The sequence below is a fragment of the Oncorhynchus mykiss genome, chromosome 5 (genome assembly GCF_013265735.2).
Source record: "Oncorhynchus mykiss isolate Arlee chromosome 5, USDA_OmykA_1.1, whole genome shotgun sequence".
Lineage (NCBI taxonomy): Eukaryota > Metazoa > Chordata > Actinopteri > Salmoniformes > Salmonidae > Oncorhynchus > Oncorhynchus mykiss.
This window is the reverse complement of record NC_048569.1, coordinates 3258673-3278375: the sequence shown is the minus strand read 5'-3', so window position 1 is coordinate 3278375 and position 19703 is coordinate 3258673. Positions and strand designations below refer to the sequence as shown.

The 19703-nt window shown below is 44.9% G+C and overlaps 1 protein-coding gene across 2 annotated transcripts in view; it reads right to left on the bottom strand.

The window, feature by feature from the left end:
• musk (muscle, skeletal, receptor tyrosine kinase) overlaps positions 1-19445 on the bottom strand; it is a 70336-nt gene extending 50891 nt beyond the window's left edge. Inside the window, exons 1-3 of one of the 2 annotated variants that reach the window (XM_036976617.1) lie at positions 18720-19445; positions 1890-2016; positions 1099-1250 (exon numbers count right to left, since the gene is read on the bottom strand). In XM_036976617.1, the coding sequence (XP_036832512.1) occupies positions 1099-1250; positions 1890-2016; positions 18720-18798 (358 nt within the window). In that variant the 5' untranslated portion in view covers positions 18799-19445. Of the gene's footprint in view, positions 1-1098; positions 1251-1889; positions 2017-16751; positions 16837-18719 lie in introns of those variants that run through there. The other variant, XM_036976618.1, reaches the window with a different exon arrangement.
• Positions 19446-19703: the final 258 nt, after the last annotated feature.

Here is a 19703-nt window from a genome sequence, read left to right as displayed (position 1 = left end):
TCCCCCTCTCCTTTTACAACTGACTAGATATCCCCCTTTCCCCTTTCCGACTGACTGGGTATCCCCCTTTCCCCTGTACAACTGACTAGATAACCCCCTTTCCCCTTTCCCTTTCAAACTGACTAGATATCCCCTTTCCACTTACAACTGACTAGATATCCCCCTTTCCCTTTACAACTGACTAGGTGTCCCCCTTTCCAACTGACTAGATATCCCCCTTTCCCCTTTCCCTTTCCAACTGACTAGATATCCCCCTTTCCCCTTTACCCTGTCCAACTGACTAGATATCCCCCTTTCTCCTTTACAGCTGACTAGATATCCCCTTTCCAACTGACTAGATATCCCCTTTCCCCTTTACAACTGACTAGATATCCCCCTTTCCCCTTTACAACTGACTAGATATCCCCCTTTCCCCTTTACAACTGACTAGGTATGCCCCTTTCCCCTTTCCAACTGACTAGATATCCCCTTTCCCTTTACAACTGACTAGATATCCCCCTTTCTCGTTCCAACTGACTAGATATCCCCCTTTCCCTTTACAACTGACTAGATATCCCCTTTACAACTGACTAGATATCCCCCTTTCCCATTACAACTGACTAGATATCCCCCTTTCCCTTTACAACTGACTAGATATCCCCCTTTCCCTTTACAACTGAATAGATATCCCCTTTCCCCTTTCCCTTTACAACTGACTAGATATCCCCCTTTCTCTTTACAACTGACTAGATATCCCCTTTCCCCTTTCCCTTTACAACTGACTAGATATCCCCCTTTCCCTTTACAATTGACTAGGTATCCCCCTTTCCCCTTTCCGACTGACTGGGTATCCCCCTTTCCCCTTTCCCTGTACAACTGACTAGGTATCCCCCTTTCCCCTGTCCCTTTACAACTGACTAGGTATCCCCCTTTCCCCTTTCCCTGTACAACTGACTAGGTATCCCCCTTTCCCCTTTACAACTGACTAGGTATCCCCCTTTCCCTTTACAACTGACTAGGTATCCCCCTTTCCCCTTTCCCTGTACAACTGACTAGGTATCCCCCTTTCCCCTTTCCCTTTACAACTGACTAGGTATCCCCCTTTCCCCTTTCCCATACTCATTTTAAGCTGCAGGGCTCCGCAGCTCTTGGCCGGCTCTCCGATGCCGTTGTTAGCAACACAGCAGTACTCCCCGTTATCCGACTCTTTGACGTTGGGGATCAATAGCATCTGGCCATTCTCCCTGATCGTGTAGCGGGAGTCATAGTATCTGGATGAAACAGGACATAGAATCATAGTATCTGAATGAAACAGGAAACAGAATCATAGTATCTGGATGAAACAGGAAACAGAATCATAGTATCTGGATGAAGCAGGATACAAAATCTTAGTATCTGGATGAAACAGGAAACAGAATCATAGTATCTGGATGAAACAGGAAACAGAATCATAGTTTCTGGATGAAACAGGAAACAGAATCATAGTATCTGGATGAAACAGGAAACATAATCATAGTATCTGGATGAAACAGGAAATAGAATCATAGTATCTGAATGAAACAGGAAACAGAATCATAGTATCTGGATGAAACAGAATCATAGTATCTGGATGAAGCAGGATACATAATCTTAATATCTGGATGAAACAGGATACAGAATCTTAGTATCTGGATGAAACAGGAAACAGAATCATTGTATCTGGAGAGCATTAGGGAAATAATATACATTAATCATAGTCATAGTATTTGGATAAAACAGACACATAAAGCTGTGACCTGAATGAATTAAACTTCATAAAACTCACCAAAAGCCTCTGTAATGACCGATCATACAATTTAAAGTCTGTTTAAATTACTCAGATGTACCAGACAAGGTTGTCTAATGTTTCCAATTTTGTTAAATGCTCTCACGGGATTGGGTGGTTGTTCCGTGTCCACGTGACATCAGCTGTTGGTCGGGAGTCAACTTCACAGATGAACGTGGCGTTTTGATCCAAGAGGATGTCCAAGGTCTCCAGCAGGGTTGTGATGCGAGGAGCTGGGGACGGAACACACGGCATAAGGTTACATTACATGACATGACATTACTGTGTCTCCAGCAGGGTTGTGATGCGAGGAGCTGGGGACGGAACACATGACATAAGGTGACATTACATGACATGACATTACTCTGTCTCCAGCAGAGTGGTTCAATTCCATTTCATTTGTATATCACTTCTACTATTTAGGAGTCTTGGGCAGAAGAGCCTACAATGACTGCAATGATGGCAGCTAGATATCTCCTCTGTACCCTACTCTCTCCACCATCTCCTCTGTACCCTCTGTATGGCCATGCTTTCCACCTGGCTACCCAAACAACAGCTCTGCACCCCCTGCAGCAACTCAGCTGGGATTGACAATCTGGACCCTCTCTTTCTAAAATTATCCGCCGAAATTTTTGCAACCCCTATTACTAGCCTGTTCAACCTCTCTTTCATATAGTCTGAGATCCCCAAAAATGTGAAAGCTGCTGCAGTCATCCCCCTCTCCAAATGGGGAGACACTCTAGACCCAAACTGTTACAGACCTACTGTATATCTATCCTAACCTGCCTTTCTAAAATCTTCGAAAGCCAAGTTAACAAACAGATCACCGACCATTTCGAATCCCACCGTACCTTCTCCACTATGCAATCTGTTTTTTCCGAGCTGGTCATGGGTGCACCTCAGCCATGCTCAAGGTCCTAAACGATATCATAGCCGCCATCGATAAAAGACAGTACTGTGCAGCCGTCTTCTTCGACCTGGCCAAGGCTTTCGACTCTGTCAATCACCACATTCTTATCGGCAGACTCAACAGCCTTGGTTTCTCAAATGATTGTCTCACCTGGTTCACCAACTACTTCTCAGATAAAATTCAGTGTGTCAAATAGGAGGGCCTGTTGTCCGGACCTCTGGCAGTCTTTATGGGGGTGCCTCAGAATTCAATTCTCGGGCTGACTCTTTTCTCTGTATATATCAATGATTTTGCTCTTGCTGCTGGTGAGTCTCTGATCACCCTCTACGCATTCTGTATACATCTGGCCCTTCTTTGCACACTGTGTTAACTAACCTCTAAACTAGCTTCAATGCCATACATGCCATACAGTTGGAGGCCTTCCGTGGCCTCCAACTGCTTTTAAATGCAAGTAAAACTAAATTCATGCTCTTCAACCAATTGTTGCCTGCACCCGCCCGCCGACTTGCATCACTACACTGGACGGTTCTGACTTAGAAGAATGTGGACAACTACAAATACCTAGGTGTCTGGTTAGACTGTAAACTCACCTTCCAGATTCACATTAAGCATCTCCAATCCAAAATTAAATCTAGATCTGGATACAAAGCATCCTTCACTCATGCTGCCAAACATACCCTCGTAAAACTGACTATCCTAAAACTGACTATCCTACCTAAACTGACTATCCTACCGATCCTTGACTTGTCATTTACAAAATAGCCTCCAACACTCTACTCAGCAAACTGGATGTAGTCTATCACAATGCCATCCGTTTTGTCACCAAAGCCCCATACACTACCCACCACTGCGACCTGTATGCTCTCGTTGGCTGGCCCTCACTACATATTCGTCGCCAAACCCATTGGCTCCGGGTCATCTATAAGTCTTTGCTAGGTAAAGCCCCACCTTATCTCAGCTCACTGGTCACCATAGCAGCACCCACCCGTAGCATGCGCTCCAGCAGGTATACTTCACTGTTCATCCCCAAAGCCAACACCTCCTTTGGCCGCCTTTCCTTCCAGATCTCTGCTGCCAATTACTGGAACGAATTGCAAAAATCACTGAAGTTTGACACTTATATTTCCCTCTCTAACTAAGCATCAGATATCAGAGCAGCTTACCGATCACTGTACTTGTACACAGCCCATCTGTAAATAGCACACACAACTACGTCATCCCCATATTTTTATTTATCCTCTTGCTCTTTTGCACCCCAGTATCTCTACTTGCACATCATCTGCACATCATCACTCCAGTGTTAATGATAAATTGTAATTATTTCGCCTCTATTGCCTATTTATTGCCTTACCTCCCTACTCTTCTACATTTGCACACACTGTACATAGAGTTTGCTATTGTGTTATGTATGTTTGTTTATGTGTAACCCTGTGTTCTTGTTTTTCTCGCAGTGCTTTGTTTGATCTTGGCCAGGTCGCAGTTGTAAATGAGAACTTGTTCTCAACTGGCCTACCTGGTTAAATAAAGGTGAAATTAAAAAGGCACCGAAAGACTCTCGCCCTATGTATGAGAAACAAGGTCCTCTGGTCTGATGAAACAAATATTGAACTTGTTGGCCTGAATGCCAAGCGTCATGTCTGGAGGAAACTTCGCACCATCCCCATGGTGAAGCATGGTGGTAGCATCATGCTGTGGGGATATTTTTCAGAAACAGGGACTGGGAGACTAATCAGGATCGAGGGAAAGATGAACGAAGCAAAGCAAGATCCTTGATGAAAACCTGCTCCAGAGCGCTCAAGACCGCAGGCTGGGGCGAAGGTTCACCTTCCAACAGGACAAAGAACCTAAGTACAAAGCCAAGACAACGAAGGAGGAGCTTCGGGACAAGTCTCTGAATGGCCCAGCAAGAGCCCAGACTTGATCCCGATCAAACATCTCTGGAGAGACCTGAACATAGCTGTGCAGCAACACTCCCCATCCAATCTGACAGAGCTTGAGAGGTTTTGCATAGAAGAATGGGAGAAACTCCTCAAATACAGGTGTGCCAAGCTTGTAGCGTCATACCCAAGAAGACTTGAGGCTGTAATCCCTGCCAAAGGTGCTTCAACAAACTACTGAGTAAACACTTATTTAAATGTGATTTTTCATTTTCCGTTTTTAATATATTAGCAAAAACGTATAAAAAAGTTTTACCTTTGTCATTATGGGGTGTTGTGATGTCATAATGGGGTGTTGTGATGTCATTATGGGGTGTTGTGTGTAGATTGATGAGGGAAAAAACGATTTCATCAATTTTAGAATAAGGCTGTAACCATCAAAATGTGTAAAATGTCAAGTAGTCTGAATACTTTCCGAATGCAGTGTATCTCCTCTGTACAATGATGCCACGAAGCCACACAGCCACAGTCACAGCTGGATGTTCTAACCAAATGTTTCCCAAACATTTGTAACAGTGTTGCTTCTGTCCCTCTCCTTGCCTCAACCTTGGCTCGATCCAGGGACCCTCTGAACACATGGACAACAGTCACCCACGAAACATTGTTACCTTTCTCTCCACAAAGCTGCGGCAGAGAAAGGGACACAACTACTCTAAAGTATCAGAGCGAGTGACGTCACCGATTGAAACGTTACTAGCTCACGCTGCTAACCAGCTTGTCATTTCACATCGGTTACCCTTGCATTGACGCATTCCCATTTGGCCAACACAGACGGATCACATTTGGCCAGCACAGATGGTTAAAATGTGGCCAACACAGACGGTTCACATTTGGCCAACACAGACAGTTCACATTTGGCCAACACAGTCACGGTTCACATTTGACCAACACAGATGGTTCACATTTGACCAACACAGACGGTTCACATTTGGCCAACACAGACGGTTCCCATTTGGCCAACACAGACGGTTCCCATTTGGCCAACACAGACGGTTCCCATTGGGCCAACACAGACGGTTCACATTTGGCCAACACAGACGGTTCACATTTGGCCAACACAGATGGTTTCCATTTGGCCAACACAGACGGTTCACATTTTGCCAACACAGACGGTTAGCCAATATAGCCTAGACCTACCATTGGTGCTGCATTATTGGACTGAATCATTTAAATACCTTTGGAGGAAGTGTCTTTCTTTGGTAACTGGATTGCAGGATGGGGATGTATACTTGAACAAACTAAATGTATTGTGCAGGTAGGCATATTTGTGTATGTTTTAGGATGTGCTGGATATCTTCATTTAAAGGTACTCTGATGAATAGACCATTTAATCACCTTTTATGGATTAGGCTGCTTTGCAAAGACATGATACAAAAGACAGGACGCATTGCTGTTGATCCAGCCTTAGTAGCCTAGGGTAAAGGTATCCTATGTTGATTCAGCCTTGGTAGCATATGGTGATCCAAGCTCTGTAGCCTAGGGTAAGGGTAGCCTATGGGTATCCAGCCTTAGTAGCCTGGGTAAGGGTAGCCTATCGGGATCCAGCCTTAGTAGCCTGGGTAAGGGAAGCCTATGGGGATCCAGCCTTAGTAGCCTAGGGTAAAGGTAGCCTATGTTGATCCAGCCTTGGTAGCCTAGGGTAAGGGTAGCCTATGGGTATCCAGCCTTAGTAGCCTGGGTAAGGGTAGCCTATGGGTAAGGGTAGCCTATGGGTATCCAGCCTTAGTAGCCTGGGTACAGGTAGCCTATGTTGATCCAGCCTTGGCAGCATATGGTGATCCAGCCTTAGTAGCCTGGGTAAGGGAAGCCTATGGGGATCCAGCCTTAGTAGCCTGGGTAAGGGATGCCTATGGGGATCCAGCCTTAGTAGCCTGGGTAAGGGAAGCCTATGGGGATCCAGCCTTAGTAGCCTGGGTAAGGGAAGCCTATGGGGATCCAGCTTTAGTAGCCTGGGTAAGGGAAGCCTATGGGGATCCAGCCATAGTAGCCTGGGTAAGGGAAGCCTATGGTGATCCAGCCTTAGTAGCCTGGGTAAGGGAAGCCTATGGTGATCCAGGCTTAGTAGCCTGGGTAAGGGAAGCCTATGGTGATCCAGCCTTAGTAGCCTGGATAAGGGAAGCCTATGGGGATCCAGCCTTAGTAGCCTGGGTTAGGAAAGCCTATGGGGATCCAGCCTTAGTAGTCTGGGTAAGGGAAGCCTATGGTGGACTTGATGTGAAATAGAAACAACAACAATATTTCTAAATAGGATGGGGTCAGAAGCATGATATCACAAATCGCTTCTCTCATTCCATGGCACTGTGCGCGCACACAGGACGAAATGTCTTGATGCATAACATTTGCACGTCTATACAAAATATTAGACTCCTGTCAATTGTATAATTTCCCATGTTTGTGTCATGTATTGTCATGTTGTGTCTTGTTTCTGTCCTTTCTCTTCACCCTGTCTCCCTCTGCTGGTCGTTTTAGGTTACCTTTTCTCCCCCTCTTTCCCCCAGCTGTTCCTTGTCTCCTCCTAACTACCTCGTCACCCCTTTTCCCACCTGTTCCCTTTTTCCCTCTGATTAGTCCTCTATATCTCTCTCTGTTTTTGTTTCTGTCTTTGTCGGATTCTTGTTTGTGTTATTCATGCCTGAACCAGACTATCGTCATGTTTGCTGCAACCTTGTCCTGTCCTGTCGGAATCTGCCGGTCCATCTGAGCCTACCTATGTTTTGTCATTAAAGAAGCTCTGTTTACGTTAATTCGCTTTTGGGTCCTCATTCACGCACCGTAACAGTTTGAGGCAGATTCTCTAAATCTGCTGTTGGTATAGCATTATAGGAAGGACTGAATAGTATTGTAATCGGACAAGTGGCGCTCAATGAAAATGGGAATGGGTAGCCTACTTGAACAAGTGAATTTAGGTATGCAGATATGTGAATAATGAAAAAGCATTAGGCAAAAATCACCAAAATATTTCAACTCACTCTCAGTAGACCATTTAAAAGCCCTTTATTCAACAGCAAGTTGGCTAATGGATAAAAGATCCACCTATGTGGTTCTGCTGAACCAGCCTTGATTAAGGGAGGGGAGGCTATGCTAGGTTTTTAATCAAATGAAATGAAATGGGGGGAAACCAATCGTTTTTTAGGTTTCTAAATATGAAATTCACCAGCACAAAAGGCACATCTCTCTTCAATGGGCACTGTGGTCATAGGTGGATAGGGTGTGCTTCCACTCTCACAATCCATGCCATTATCAAATGCGTTATCACTAAGACCTCTTGTTTGCCGCAGACAGAGATGGACGCCTCGCTTCGCGTTCTCAGGAAACTGCGCAGTATTTTGTTTTTTTTACATATTATTTCTTACATTGTTACCCCAGGAAATCTTAAGTCTTATTACATACAGCCGGGGGGAACTATTGGATATAAGAGCAACATCAACTTACCAACATTATGACCAGGAATACGACTTTCCCGAAGCGGATCCTTTGTTTGGACCTCCACCCAGGACAATGGATTGGATCTCAGTAGACGACCCAAAACAATGGCGCTGCAGAAGGGGCAGACGGAGAGGTCTTCTGGTCAGGCTCCGTAGACGGGCACACCGCCCACCGCTTCCGAGTATACTACTCGCCAATGTCCAGTCTCATGACAACAAGGTAGATGAAATTTGATCAAGGGTTGCCTTCCAGAGAGACATCAAAGATTGTAACATTCTTTGTTTCAAGGAAACATGGCTCACTCGGGATACGTTATCAGAGTAGGCACAGCCACCCGGTTTCTTCACGCATCGCGCCAACAGAAACAAACATTTCTCTGGTAAGAAGAAGGGTGGGGGTGTATGCCTTATGATTAACGAGTCGTGGTTTGATCATTACAACATACAGGAACTCAAGTCCTCTTGTTCCCCTGACCTAGAATTCCTTACGATCAAATGCCGACCGCATTATCTACCAAGAGAATTCTCTTCGATTATAAATCACAGTCGTGTATATCCCCCCCCCCCCCAAGCAGACACCTCAACAGCCCTGAAAGAACTTCATTGGACTCTATGTAAACTGGAAACCACATATCCTGAGGCTGCATTTATTGTAGCTGGGGATTTTAACAAGGCTAATCTGAAAACAAGGCTCCCTAAATTTGAATCAGCATATCGAATGTGCGACCCGGGCTGGCAACACTCTAGATCACTGCTACTCTAATATCCGCGACGCATACAAAGCCCTCCCTTTCAGCAAATCTGACCACGACTCCATTTTGTTGCTCACAGCCTATAGACAGAAACTAAAACAGGAAATGCTCAGGTCTGCCCAACGCTGGTCTGACCAATCTGATTCCACACTTCAAGATTGCTTCGATCACATGGACTGGGAAATGTTCCGGATAACATCGGACTATAACATTGACGTATACGATGATTCGGTGAGCAAGTTTATTAACAAGTGCATCGGTGTTGTGGTACCCACGGTGACTATTAAATCCTTCCCTAACCAGAAACCATGGATTAATGGTAGCATTCGTGCAAAACTGAAAGTGCGAACCACTGCTTTTAATCATGGCAAGGCGACCAGAAACATGACCGAATACAAACAGTGTAGCTATTCCCTCCGAAAGGCAATCAAACAAGCTAAGCGTCAGTATAGAGGCAAAGTAGAGTCGCATTTCAACGGCTCAGGGTCTACAGTCAATCACGGACTACAAAAATAAAACCAGCCCCGTTGCGGACACCGATGTCTTGCTCCCAAACAAACTAAACAACTTCTTTGCTCGATTAAGGACAATAAAGTGCCACTGACACGGCCCGCTATCAAAACCTGTGGGCTCTCCTTCACCACAGCCAACATGAGTAAAACATTTAAACGTGTTAACCCTCGCAAGGCTGGCATCCCTAGCCGCGTCCTCAGAGCATGCGCAAACCAGCTGGCTGGTGAGTTTACAGACATAGTCAATCAATCCCTATCCCAGTCTGCTGTTCCCACAAGGTTCAAGAGGGCCACCATTGTTCCTGTTCCCAAGAAAGCTAAGGTAACTGAGCTAAATGACTATCGCCCCGTAGCACTCACTTCCGTCATCATGAAGTGCTTTGAGAGACTAGTCCAGGATCATATCACCTCCACCCTACCTGACACCCTAGACCCACTCCAATTTGCTTACCCCCCCATTAGGTCCACAGACGACACAATCACAACCACACTGCACCCTGCCGTAACCCATCTGGACAAGAGGAATACCTATGTCAGAATGCTGTTCATCGTTTACAGCTCAGCATTTAACATCACAGTACCCTCCAAGCTCAAGACCCTGGGTTTCGACCCCGCCCTGTGCAACAGGGTCCTGGACTTGCTGACGGGCTGCCCCCAGGTGGTGAGGGTAGGATACAACATCTCCACCCCGCTGATCCTCCACACTGGAGCCCCACAAGGGTGTGATCTCAGCCCTCTCCTGCATTCCCTGTTCACCCATGACTGCGTGGCCATGCACACTCAATCGTCAAGTTTGCAGACGACACCACGAGATGGCCTACAGGGAGGAGGTGAAGGCCCTCAGTGTGGTGTCAGGAAAATAACCTCACACTCAACGTCAACAAAACAAAGGAGCTGATCGTGGACTTCAGGAAACAGCAGAGGGAGCACCCCCCTATCCACATCGACGGGACAGTAGTGGAGAAGGTGGAAAGTTTTAGTTCCTCTGCGTACACATCACGGACAAACTGAAATGGTCCACCCACACAGACAGCGTGGTGAAGAAGGCGCAACAGCGTCTATACAACTTCAGAATTCTGGCTCCCATGTGTCTTTAATTCAGGGAACGAGCTGAGATTAGGAGCACACTTTTAAAGGGAGTGCCCCTAATCTCAGTTTGTTACCTGTATAAAAGACACCTGTCCACAGAAGCAATCAATGAATCAGATTCCAAACTCTCCACCATGGCCAATTCCCAAGAGCTCTCCAAGGATGTCAGAGACAAGAGTGTAGACCTACACAAGGCTGGAATGGGCTACAAGACCATCGCGAAGCAGCTTGGTGAGAAGGTGACGACAGTTGGTGCGATTATTCGCTAATGTAAGAAACACAAAAGACCTGTCAATCTCCCTCGGCCTGGGGCTCCATGCAAGATCTCACCTCGTGGAGTTGCAATGATCATGAGAACGGTGAAGAATCAGCCCAGAACTACACGGGAGGATCTTGTCAATGATCTCAAGGCAGCTGGGACCATAGTCACCAAGAAGACAATTGGTAAAACACTACGCTGTGAAGGACTGAAATTGAGGCTTTTTATATATTGCACTCTATACCATCTACTGCATCTTGCCTATGCCGTTCGGCCATCGCTCATCCATATATTTATATGTACATATTCTTAGTCATTCCTTTACACTTGTGTGTACAAGGTAGTTGTTGTGAAATTGTTAGATTACTTGTTAGATATTACTGCACGGTCGGAACTAGAAGCACAAGCATTTCGTTACACACATTTGCTAACCATGTGACCATTAACATCTGATAAACAATACAATGTGATTTGATACTCCCCGTTATCTCTGCATGAAATGGACACTTTTGCACTTGTTTTTAAAGACACACCTCAAATATTGCCACCCCTCCCACCTCAGCACAAGGGAGCTGATGTTAAGACAGATACATTGCCAAACCTGGCGTTAGGGCTGGAAAATGACACTCGTTTTTACATGATGACATTGTTACATAACGTGCTGAAGAGCCCACAGAGGGATACCTCAGTCAGGAATGCTCCCAATAACCTCGCATAGAGAGAGACAGAGAGGGATACCTCAGTCAGGAATGCTCCCAATAACCTTGCATAGAGAGAGACAGAGAGGGATACCTCAGTCAGGAATGCTCCCAATAACCTTGCATAGAGAGAGACAGAGAGAGAGAGAGACAGAGAGAGACAGAGAGAGAGAGAGACACACATACAGACAGACAGACAGACAGACAGACAGACAGACAGACAGACAGACAGACAGACAGACAGACAGACAGACAGACAGACAGACAGACAGACAGACAGACAGACAGACAGACAGACAGACAGACAGACAGAAGAATGTGACTATCTGATAGTCTCAGTGCCAGAGAGCATGACCCAATGGAACAATGTGACTGCCAAAAGAGCCCGAACAAAGGGCCCACCAGCTGCTATGAATCAGAGAGCTATGGCTTGACATCATCCGGCGCATTACACCGCCATTAACAAGTAAGCAACAGAACCTGTACAACATGCTACAACTACATCAGCTCTACATCAGTACTGTACAACATGCTACATACTGCTACAGCTACATCAGCTCTACATCAGTACTGTTCAACATGCTACATACTGCTACAGCTACATCAGCTCTACATCAGTACTGTACAACATGCTACATACTGCTACAGCTACATCAGCTCTACATCAGTACTGTTCAACATGCTACATACTGCTACAGCTACATCAGTACTGTACAACATGCTACATACTGCTACATCAGCTCTACATCAGTACTGTTCAATATGCTACATACTGCTACAGCTACATCAGCTCTACATCAGTACTGTTCAACATGCTACATACTGCTACAGCTACATCAGCTCTACATCAGTACTGTACAACATGCTACATACTGCTACAGCTACATCAGCTCTACATCAGTACTGTACAACATGCTACAACTACATCAGCTCTACATCAGTACTGTACAATATGCTACATACTGCTACAGCTACATCAGCTCTACATCAGTACTGTTCAACATGCTACATACTGCTACAGCTACATCAGCTCTACATCAGTACTGTTCAACATGCTACATACTGCTACAGCTACATCAGCTCTACATCAGTACTGTACAACATGCTACATACTGCTACAGCTACATCAGCTCTACATCAGTACTGTACAACATGCTACAACTACATCAGCTCTACATCAGTACTGTACAATATGCTACATACTGCTACAGCTACATCAGCTCTACATCAGTACTGTTCAACATGCTACATACTGCTACAGCTACATCAGTACTGTACAACATGCTACAACTACATCAGCTCTACATCAGTACTGTACAACATGCTACAACTACATCAGCTCTACATCAGTACTGTACAACATGCTACAACTACATCAGCTCTACATCAGTACTGTTCAATATGCTACATACTGCTACAGCTACATCAGCTCTACATCAGTACTGTACAACATGCTACAGCTACATCAGCTCTACATCAGTACTGTACAACATGCTACAACTACATCAGCTCTACATCAGTACTGTACAACATGCTACATACTGCTACAGCTACATCAGCTCTACATCAGTACTGTTCAACATGCTACATACTGCTACAGCTACATCAGTACTGTACAACATGCTACATACTGCTACATCAGCTCAACATCAGTACTGTACAACATGCTACATACTGCTACATCAGCTCTACATCAGTACTGTACAACATGCTACAGCTACATCAGCTCTACATCAGTACTGTACAACATGCTACAACTACATCAGCTCTACATCAGTACTGTACAACATGCTACAACTACATCAGCTCTACATCAGTACTGTACAACATGCTACATACTGCTACAGCTACATCAGCTCTACATCAGTACTGTACAACATGCTACAACTACATCAGCTCTACATCCGTACTGTACAACATGCTACAACTACATCAGCTCTACATCAGTACTGTACAACATGCTACAACTACATCAGCTCTACATCAGTACTGTTCAATATGCTACATACTGCTACAGCTACATCAGCTCTACATCAGTACTGTACAACATGCTACAGCTACATCAGCTCTACATCAGTACTGTACAACATGCTACAACTACATCAGCTCTACATCAGTACTGTACAACATGCTACATACTGCTACAGCTACATCAGCTCTACATCAGTACTGTTCAACATGCTACATACTGCTACAGCTACATCAGTACTGTACAACATGCTACATACTGCTACATCAGCTCAACATCAGTACTGTACAACATGCTACATACTGCTACATCAGCTCTACATCAGTACTGTACAACATGCTACAGCTACATCAGCTCTACATCAGTACTGTACAACATGCTACAACTACATCAGCTCTACATCAGTACTGTACAACATGCTACAACTACATCAGCTCTACATCAGTACTGTACAACATGCTACATACTGCTACAGCTACATCAGCTCTACATCAGTACTGTACAACATGCTACAACTACATCAGCTCTACATCAGTACTGTACAACATGCTACAACTACATCAGCTCTACATCAGTACTGTACAACATGCTACATACTGCTACAGCTACATCAGCTCTACATCAGTACTGTTCAACATGCTACATACTGCTACAGCTACATCAGTACTGTACAACATGCTACATACTGCTACATCAGCTCAACATCAGTACTGTACAACATGCTACATACTGCTACATCAGCTCTACATCAGTACTGTACAACATGCTACAGCTACATCAGCTCTACATCAGTACTGTACAACATGCTACAACTACATCAGCTCTACATCAGTACTGTACAAAATGCTACATACTGCTACATCAGCTCTACATCAGCTCTACATCAGCACTGTACAACATGCTACATACTGCTACAGCTACATCAGTACTGTACAACATGCTACATACTGCTACATCAGCTCAACATCAGCACTGTACAACATGCTACATACTGCTACAGCTACATCAGTACTGTACAACATGCTACATACTGCTACAGCTACATCAGTACTGTACAACATGCTACATACTGCTACATTAGCTCTACATCAGTACTGTTCAACATGCTACATACGGCTACAGCTACATCAGTACTGTACAACATGCTTCATACTGCTACAGCTACATCAGTACTGTACAACATGCTACATACTGCTACATCAGCTCTACATCAATACTATACAACATGCTACAGCTACATCAGCTCTACATCAGTAGTGTACAACATGCTACAGCTACATCAGCTCTACATCAGTACTGTACAACATGCTACATACTGCTACAACTACATCAGCTCTACATCAGTACTGTACAACATGCTACATACTGCTACATCAGTTCTACATCAGTACGGTAGCCTGGCTGTATGTACCATGAGTCTCCAGGGAACACAGAACTAATAGCCTGGCTGTATGTACCATGAGTCTCCAGGGAACACAGAACTGATAGCCTGGCTGTATGTACCATGAGTCTCGAGGGGAACACAGAACTAATAACCTGGCTGTATGTACCATGAGTCTCCAGGGAACATAGAACGGATAGCCTGGCTGTATATACCATGAGTCTCCAGGGAACACAGAACTAATAACCTGACTGTATGTACCATGAGTTTCCAGGGAACACAGAACTGATAACCTGACTGTATGTACCATGAGTCTCCAGGGAACACAGAACTAATAGCCTGGCTGTATGTACCATGAGTCTCCAGGGAACACATAACTGATAGCCTGGCTGTATGTACCATGAGTCTCGAGGGGAACACAGAACTAATAACCTGGCTGTATGTACCATGAGTCTCCAGGGAACATAGAACGGATAGCCTGGCTGTATGTACCATGAGTCTCCAGGGAACACAGAACTAATAACCTGACTGTATGTACCATGAGTTTCCAGGGAACACAGAACTGATAACCTGACTGTATGTACCATGAGTCTCCAGGGAACACAGAACTGATAGCCTGGCTGTATGTACCATGAATCTCCAGGGAACACAGAACTAATAACCTGGCTGTATGTACCATGAGTCTCCAGGGAACACAGATCTGATAGCCTGGCTGTATGTACCATGAGTCTCCAGGGAACACAGAACTAATAACCTGGCTGTATGTACCATGAGTCTCCAGGGAACACAGAACTAATAACCTGGCTGTATGTACCATGAGTCTCCAGGGAACACAGAACTAATAACCTGGCTGTATGTACCATGAGTCTCCAGGGAACACAGAACTAATAACCTGGCTGTATGTAACATGAGTCTCCAGGGAACACAGATCTGATAGCCTGGCTGTATGTACCATGAGTCTCCAGGGAACACAGAACTCATAACCTGGCTGTATGTACCATGAGTCTCCAGGGAACACAGAACTAATAACCTGGCTGTATGTACCATGAGTCTCCAGGGAACACAGAACTGATAACCTGGCTGTATGTACATTGAGTTGGCATTCAAGCACATTGGCCGGTGTGTGTGTGCTTGCATATGTGTGTGTGCCTGTGCTGGCGTCAGTGGTTACTGTGTAGTGGCCCTCTGACTGTGAAACCCAACCAGGCAGCTTCCGCTGGGTGTTTCAGCGGATATGTCACCTGTTCCTGCAGATGCCAAGATTCTCTCAGCTCTCTCAACTCCTAGACACCAGCTACTACAGTGACTACAGCCTCTACACTATCTTACCTTAGTGACCAGTTACTACAGTAACTACAGCCTCTACACTATCTTATCTTAGTGACCAGCTACTACAGTAACTACAGCCTCTACATTATCTTATCTTAGCTTAGTGACCAGCCACTACAGTAACTATAGTCTCTGAACAATCTTATCTTAGTGACCAGCTACTACAGTGACAACAGCCTCTGAACTATCTTATCTTAGTGACCAGCTACTACAGTAACTACAGCCTCTACACTATCTTATCTTAGTGACCAGCTACTACAGTGACTACAGCCTCTAAACTATCTTATCTTAGTGGCCAGCTACTACAGTGACTACAGCCTCTACACTATCTTATCTTAGTGACCAGCTACTACAGTAACTACAGCCTCTACACTATCTTATCTTAGTGACCAGCTACTACAGTAACTATAGTCTCTGAACTATCTTATCTTAGTGACCAGATACTACAGTGACTACAGCCTCTACACTATCTTATCTTAGTGACCAGCTACTACAGTAACTACAGTCTCTACACTATCTTATCTTAGTGACCAGCCACTATACGTACAGTAGATGACACTGCAGAGATGGTTGGCTGCCATTTTATGGGTTCCTGACCCAATTATATATTTTTTAAATATTTTTAGAACTTTTTTGTACGTTACATTTCCACCATCATTTCCTATGACTGAAAATAGTTTCTGGATATCAGAACAGTGATCACTAACCTCTATTTGGATGAAGATTTCTATTCCAACAAGTCAGCATCTGTGGATGTACTGCTCATTCCGGAACAGTCCCTAATCCCCGAGGGTAGAAAGAGGAAGAGACGGCGCAGGAGAGGCCAACGAGCGAGTTAATAAACCACCCCTATTCTCCGTTCTATTGGCGGGAGAACAAACTAGACTATCCTATCACATAACATCTCCCCACACATTAGCTCTAACCTTGTTGAAAGCTACTTTATTGAGGAAAAGTGTATTTACTATGACTGTGATATATAGTTGTTGCACCTAGCTGTTTTAAGATTAATGCACTAACTGGAAGTGGTTCTGAATAAGACCGTATGCTAAATGATTAAATATCAATATAAATGTAAGGTTAAAGGGATGCTTCAGGATTTTGGCAAAGATAATTTTGTGGGAGCCAATTGGAAGTTACAGTCTTGTCCCTTCGCTGCAACTCCCGTATGGACTTGGGAGAGTCAAGGCTCGAGAGCCGTGCGTCCTTTGAAACATGACCCAGCCAAGTCGCACTGCTTCTTGACACAGTGCCTGCTTAACCCCGGAAGCCAGCCGCACCAATGTGTCGGAGGAAACACCTTACACCTGGCGACAGCGTTAGCTTGCATTGCTCCCGGCCCGCCACAGGAGTCGCTAGTTTGTGATGGGACTAAGACATCCCTGCCGGCCAAACCCTTCCCTACCCTGGACGATGCTGGGCCAATTGTGCGCCACCCTATGGGTCTCCCGGTTGCGGCCGGCTGCGAGAGAGCCTGGACTCGAACCCAGAATCTCTAGTGGCACAGCTATCACTGCGATGCAGTGCCTTGGACCACTATGCCACTCGGGAGGCCTATCAGCTTTAATTTGAGGGTATTTTCATCCGTATTAGGTGAACCATTTATCAACTTCGCTCAGATATTCATAGAATACTGTTACCATAAATACAAGGTAGCTATGATAAGGTAGCTATGATGAGGTAGCTATGATGAGGTAGCTATGATAAGGTAGCTATGATAACGTAGCTATGACGCGGTAGCTATGATGAGGTAGCTATGGTGAGGTAGCTATGGTGAGGTAGCTATGATGAGGTAGCTGTGATAAGGTAGCTGTGATGAGGTAGCTATGATGAGGTAGCTATGATGAGGTAGCTATGATGAGGTAGCTATGGTGAGGTAGCTATGGTGAGGTAGCTATGGTGAGGTAGCTATGATGAGTTAGCTATGATAAGGTAGCCATGATAACGTAGCTATGATGAGGTAGCTATGATAAGGTAGCTATGATGAGGTAGCTATGATAAGGTAGCTATGGTGAGGTAGCTATGATGAGGTAGCTATGATAAGGTAGCTATGATAAGGTAGCTATGATAAGGTAGCTATGATAAGGTAGCTATGATGAGGTAGCTATGATAAGGTAGCTATGATGAGGTAGCTATGATAAGGTAGCTATGATATATATCAAATGCTAAGAGGAAGGGGACTCTGGGTTACTTTGAAGCACAATAACAAAAGGACTGATAAAATGTGTCAAGATAAAGCACTGAATTAAGATACAAAAGATGTTTGTCAATGTACTATATGAGTAAGTGTTAATCTCCAAAATATTAGTCACACAGTTCTTCTACCAATGTCTATCTGTACTATTATTAATTTCCTGTATGACTGACAGACTCAACATCTGACAGAGGTTATAACTTAATCCACAAGTCCATTCCCCAATTAACTGAGTCCATCTATTCACAGTAATTAGCCCCTGTCCTCCACTATTCACAGTAATTAGCCCCTGTCTGTCTGTCTGTCTGTCTATCTGTCTGTCTGTCTGTCTGTCTGTCTGTCTGTCTGTCTGTCTGTCTGTCTGTCTCTCTGTCTTGAGATATCCCTGACAACAAGCAGACAGTGCTGATTAGTTTCAGATACTAATGCATACCGCATTACAGCGTTACATGGCATTGCAGGCCAGTTTATAGGTACAAACCTCTCTGCAGTCCGACACTCGCCACAATCTGTGAAAGGAACAGGATCTGTAGCAGTGGAATGTGCTTGATGAGCTTCATTCTGATTCAGTTCTGTTTCGTCTGGACCGGATCAAGTATTTACAGTCCCATGTGTGGTTTAGAAGAAGTCCTAATGTGCCTGTCTGTTGTTCAGGCTGTAGTTTCTCCTGATTAGAAGTGTGTCTGTTGTTCAGGTCGTAGTATCCCCTGACTGTCTGGTACTATCAGGCTGAGTCTCTGTCCCTGCCATGCTAGCTGACAGCGCTGCGCGGCATTAGTTAGATGGGTCTGGTCTGTTGTTCAGTCCTAATGTGTCTGTCTGCTAGCTGACTGCGCTGTGTGAGTTAGATAGGTTTGGTCTGTTGTTCAGTGTCTGCCTGCTTAGCTGACAGTGCTGCGTGAGTTAGATAGGTCTGGTCTGTTGTTCAGTGTCTGTCTGCTAGCTGACTACGCTGCGTGAGTTAGATAGGTCTGGTCTGTTGTTCAGTGTCTGTCTGCTAGCTGACTACGCTGCGTGAGTTAGATAGGTCTGGTCTGTTGTTCAGTGTCTGTCTGCTAGCTGACTACGCTGCGTGAGTTAGATAGGTCTGGTCTGTTGTTCAGTGTCTGTCTGCTAGCTGACTACGCTGCGTGAGTTAGATAGGTCTGGTCTGTTGTTCAGTGTCTGCCTGCTAGCTGACAGCGCTACGCTGCGTTAGTTAGATGGGTCTGTTATTTACCCTGTGAGGAGATGGACAGCAGCAGCTGCTGGGTATTACACTCCTACTCTGTAGTCTCAAATGGCACCCTATTCCCAATATGGTCAGAATAAGTGAACTTTGAAGGGAATAGGGTGCCATTTGAGACACAAACATAGTTAGGATTGAGACATGAAGATCACTTTATTGGTCAGTTACACACAAGGTCCAACTGAAATGTGGCTTCTGCTTTTAACCAACCCCTCTGAAAGACACACACAGAGGTTT